Raw genomic sequence first — 5,108 nt, 5'->3', positions numbered from 1 at the left:
GCTGTTTGAATTCAAACTGTTATTGGCGCGGCAACCGCGACTCGGCTTCTCTAGACAGCCACCAGCTCACCGGACGCCACCAGCGCTGAAAAGCGCCCGGACGGCGAACGTCCTCCGTAGCCACCGGTTTCAGTTTCTCGCCCGGTACGTCAACCGCATACACACAAAACGTCATCGGTCACGACTACCACATATTTATCTATTTTGTTTAAAACCTGTATCACGATTGTGAAATAAACGTTCCACCCGTGGACTTAACTCGACACCCTCAGTGTTTTTTTTTATTTTCTTTCTTCGTCACGTACCCGCACTCAAGTGTCTACTACACCCAGGACCATCGTCCCACACCAGCGAGGTACGTGTCAATACATATTTGGCTCCATTTATATTTATTATTTCACTATATTTTCATTACATTTATATTAATTATTTTCATTTACATATGATACCCACATAACAAAAAAAAATGCTTTTACAATATACACCTTTCTAAAAGCCAGATTTAAAAAAATTTTTTGTTTCTGTTAAAAAAAAAAAATGTCATGCCATACGTCTTGAATCACAAGCGTCTGTAAATTATATAAAAAAAAAAACATATTGGTCAGAATAAAAGTTAATTAATTTGTAGGTTCATTTGTTTATTTGTTCCTGTTACAGACAGTGTATACATATATCCTTGTATTCACAACTGAACAAAATGTATGGTTGTTTCCTGATAATAACTGTTAATACAATACAAATATTAATACTATAGGTAGGTAAAATTTACAATAAAATAAACCCAGGTTATCTAGCTACGGAGCTGGATTTAGTGATGGAGATCTAAATGTGACATTATTATTTGTTCCGAATAGTTATTTTTTGAATTTTTATTCAAAGTAAATTGTCAAAGGGAAAACATTTTCAGTCGTAGTTAGTACCTACCAATGAGTGCCGTTTACAGGAATTTAATTTACTAGCAATAGTTTGACTAGACCAGTAAAAGCCTGTCATGAATTCTCTTCTGAGCCTGCCAAAATATTTCCAGAACACAATATTGTCCTACTCCTTTGCCTGTGGGCATATTTCTTCTATCAGTAGTGGCTATGCAGCACACGGGCCTACGCACTAACTAAATATTGAACAAAAATACATTTATTTAAGAATTTATAGAAGCTTATATAAGTAGTATGAGAAAGCCGATCCTGGGACACATCTCCCCACCTCCGCCTCCACCTCCGCCGCCCAAATCTCCACCTCCGCCGCCCAAATCTCCACCACCACCTCCGCCGCCCCAAATCCCCACCTCCGCCTCCGCCGCCCGATCGCGTACGTGCACGGCATATATTTTGTTCACCCCACCCACCACCTACCCAACCCACCCCGACACCACATACTTTTCCTACCACCGCCACCTCCGCGGCCTGATCGCTCACTTGACGGACATACCATATTATCGTACGTGTAACATATTATTGTACACACACCATAATATTATTATTGTGACCATTATTTTGAAAAATAAATATTGAAAAAAGGTTTAGGAGAGGATCGAACTCTCGACCTCCGTCTTACAAAGACGGCGCTTTAACCAACTCAGCCACAAAACCGATATACCAATAGAGAGATTCCTATCATTAATAGGAATTATAATATTCATTATTGTACACACCTGCCGTTGTAATAACTCCTTGATACATTTAACACTCGATTTTATTTCTATTACATTTAAAAATAATATACTTGTACAATCTTCAGGAATATACATGTAACGACGTGTGTGTTCTGACAAACAACATCTGGTGATAATCTAACAATAACATTCTTCACCGAGGGTTGAAAATGTATAACCAAACCTTTGTGTATTCAAACCTTTGTATATTTAATCCTTACCTTTTTGAGGCCATCACTTAATATAACAAGACATGGGTCTCGATAAACCCCATACATTATTAATCTAACAATAACATTCTTCATCAAGGGTTGAGAATGTGTAGCCAAACCTTGATACATTGGCAGGTGTATCATTTTCTCTTCTTATGATGTATTCACCCCTACCTAATAATGACTCAAATCGTTGGACGCTTGGCTTTGGAAGAGTGGATATTCATTCAGTGTGTTTTCAGTCTTATGCTATACTCCACGTACATTTTTATTTCTTTTTTTATTTCTTCAAGTCGCAATACATTTTTAGTGTTTATTTTACAAGTTTAAAAATCATTAATAAGATGGCTGGTTCAATCATTGACAACGCTGCCATATACAAAAAGAAGACGTTCGCGTACGTTCCTCCGTCAGCTCCGGCTCCCTTACTAGATTCTACATCCTTCACGTTGGACTTTACAGCACGCAAATTTTTACTTGTTGGAATCGATCCGACTGACAATTTTCAGACAGTAATTCATTTATTGACTTCTTCTCGTCACGTGAAATTGTCAACAGATTTTCTAAAACGAATATTCTCGCTAATGGGTAACGTACTATCATTTATATTAGACATACCACAGTCCTATAAACGAACCATATTTCTCGAGACTGATTTTTATAAATTATCGAGTATGGTGTATGGAGGAATAAATGTTTTAGTAATAGAATCTAAAACTGAAGACGGGTGTAGAATACTTTTGAATCGCGCAGATCTAATACAGCTTCAGAGATTAGAATGGAGTATTTCTGCAAGTATAGGGGAAAAAGTTGTATTCATCAAACCCAAAATCATCAAAGAGATGAATCAATATTGCGACTATTTGGCTAAACAATTTTTACAAGTGGATTCACCGAAACCTCAAAATGTGCATGAAATGCTAATTTTTATTAATAACGAAGAAGACAAGCAGAGCAGTCAAAATCAATACCTCAGTCAAATCAAGATGTTTGCGTCTACACAATTAGCTGAACTCTGTATGACTCGATTGAAGACACAAAACTCACAAGTGGTAATTCAAATATATTTATTATTTCATAATATATAAAATATTTAATACTTTTTATTTGATTTTAGTCATATGACACGAATTTCCGAAGGTGTTCATCTTTGTCACCCAACTTTTCACCAGCAAGCACCCCTATTTCCAGATTGTACGGAGATCACAATGGACGTGATGGGTTTAATCAATCGGACGACGACGATATTAATTTTGCTAAGGTAATTTATATGGATTCACCATTATCACCGAGCTATTCACCGGTCACCAACAAATTCAACGTACATAACGATCCACCTACATACGCTACACTTAGACAGTTAGAGGTAATTTATATAAAAATATTTTTAAAAATAAAAACAATATTAATGTTTTATTTATTTTTCCAGGCGCTAGATCATATTGACGGCCCACGGATACCGGACGAGATTTCTAATCAACAACAATCGGTCGACGTAAATGATGGACCTGATTTTTACAATGGATTTCATACTCCCTCGCCATCAAATCGAGCCACCTTTGTCGAACACCCAACACCATTACGTAAAGTAAAACGTAGACTTTTTTAATCATTTTGTTTGAGATCAATAATTTATGTAAAATAATAAAAAAAACATGATATATAAAAAAGTATTTTTCATTTATTAATATTAAGATTTACATTTATAAATATTAAGGTTTACATTTATATTAAGTTATACATTAAATATTTACAAGGTTCTTACTTCTCCGTTAAATGGATTATAAGATATAATTTGGTCGTGTAATATTAAACAATATGCAGAGGTGGAAGCTGGAAACGCCTCGTCAGTTTCTAGTTCAATTCTAAGGTCTACAGTTGACATTTTCACGTTGTCGTTTTGCCGGCTCATGTCAACAACTATAAGAGGAGACAGATTTTTGAAATCTGATCGGTTTAATAGAGGTGTCACTTCGTCATGTCCGTAGTAAGATTTTTGGAACTCTGCATACGCTCGGTATAATGTTGCCATCTTATTTTTGGTGAAGTCGATTTGAAAATCTTCATAGGGAAATACTTCTGCGTTTAAATAGACCTTCAAGTTTTTAATTTTACAATGGTCGAAGTATGACATTGCTTTACTCGAGCTATTTTTCCTATCAGTTTGAAAGCCGATGATAACATATCTAGGTTTTTCCAATTTGTTGGATGTCTTTACTTTCCATGAATGCGAAGTGTTTTGAGGTAAAAATGGATATTCGCATAGTTCCCACGATCTAAACGCACATGTTATGGGTTTTTGATTGTTGATTACTTTCAACAGTCTAATTTTTTCTCTATCACTCACTTTCACTATAGGCATTCTCCACAATATTTTTGTTATGTTTATTTTAACGTCTTTTAGTTTATTTGCGTCTGTGACAACTTCATTATTTTTAAACTGTTTTATAGCATTAATATCGATCGAGGCTCTATTTAATACGAGTTGTTGGTTGCAGTTTATTAAAATACGTTTATAATCTTCTCAAAAACCAAACAAATCTTTAAGATTAATACACCCATTAAAATTGTTGTTATCAATAAAATCTTTATTAGCATTTTTAATATCACTATCCCAAGCAGAGTTGTGGTGTGAAGTAATATTTGTTTTATTATACGAACAATATCCTTTTAATGTGGTCGATATACCCGGATTAACGAGTTTCTGAATTTGATTACCATTTATTTCATATTTCATTTCAGAGAAAAGAAATGACAGTCCATTGTTTATAAATCTAATCTCGTCAGTTATTTCTGCAGGTTTGGTTATTGATCCCTCGATGTAAATATAACTTTCACACGGTAAAGTATAAGACTCTGTGTTATGTAAAGCAATACGCACCTCATCGTTATTTGAAAGAGCGGATGTCGAATAAGGTAAAAAAGAATGATAGTCAATTTGAGTTATTTTACAATCATCCACGTAACCAGCAGTGACATTTAAATAAGTGTCATCCATATTAAATAGCCTTTAGTGAGCGTAGAAAAGCTAAATTATCAGCTGTTAGACCAACTTGTTTTCGTCTCGAATTTTTCTTTAGAGATGTTAACTTGTTAGTGTTATGAACACGACTAACGGGTTTTTCATATGCATACGTATTTATATTATAAAATTGCAGTCCCATACTACAAGTCTTGAATTAATAATCGTATTGATACTGGCTCGCCTCGTAAATCGATCACCTCGTTGTCTTGATTTTTTAAAA

The 5,108-nt window shown here is 34.9% G+C and overlaps 2 protein-coding genes and 1 non-coding gene across 3 annotated transcripts; 1 reads left to right on the top strand and 2 right to left on the bottom strand.

The window, feature by feature from the left end:
• Nucleotides 1-1,515: 1,515 nt before the first annotated feature.
• Nucleotides 1,516-1,589, bottom strand: Trnat-ugu. Its single transcript has one exon. It is a non-coding gene; the product is annotated as a tRNA-Thr (tRNA).
• A 455-nt stretch (nt 1,590-2,044) lies between these two features.
• On the top strand, nt 2,045-3,516 carry LOC111042771. The gene is made up of 3 exons (XM_022327471.1): nt 2,045-2,915; nt 2,981-3,229; nt 3,293-3,516. The coding sequence occupies exons 1-3, from the start codon at nt 2,208-2,210 to the stop codon at nt 3,470-3,472; spliced, it is 1,137 nt and encodes a 378-aa protein (XP_022183163.1). The 5' UTR covers nt 2,045-2,207; the 3' UTR covers nt 3,473-3,516.
• Nucleotides 3,517-3,613: 97 nt separating this feature from the next.
• On the bottom strand, nt 3,614-4,225 carry LOC111042774. The gene has a single exon (XM_022327472.1). It carries the CDS (start codon nt 4,223-4,225, stop codon nt 3,614-3,616), a length of 612 nt encoding a protein of 203 aa, XP_022183164.1.
• Nucleotides 4,226-5,108: the final 883 nt, after the last annotated feature.

This window comes from Myzus persicae, unplaced genomic scaffold (genome assembly GCF_001856785.1).
Source record: "Myzus persicae strain clone G006 unplaced genomic scaffold, MPER_G0061.0, whole genome shotgun sequence".
Taxonomy (NCBI): Eukaryota; Metazoa; Arthropoda; class Insecta; order Hemiptera; family Aphididae; genus Myzus; species Myzus persicae.
The sequence above is the reverse complement of the archived record's forward strand: the minus strand, read 5'-3'. Positions and strand labels throughout refer to the sequence as shown.

Bases quoted from the DNA above. Each gene is read 5' to 3' on its own strand.
- LOC111042771 (XM_022327471.1), top strand. From the start codon at position 2,208: ATGGCTGGTTCAATCATTGACAACGCTGCCATATACAAAAAGAAGACG. The intron at 2,916-2,980 runs GTAATTCAAATA...ATTTGATTTTAG, and splicing joins AGACACAAAACTCACAAGTG to TCATATGACACGAATTTCCG. The intron at 3,230-3,292 runs GTAATTTATATA...TTATTTTTCCAG, and splicing joins CTACACTTAGACAGTTAGAG to GCGCTAGATCATATTGACGG.
- LOC111042774 (XM_022327472.1), bottom strand. From the start codon at position 4,225: ATGCCTATAGTGAAAGTGAGTGATAGAGAAAAAATTAGACTGTTGAAA.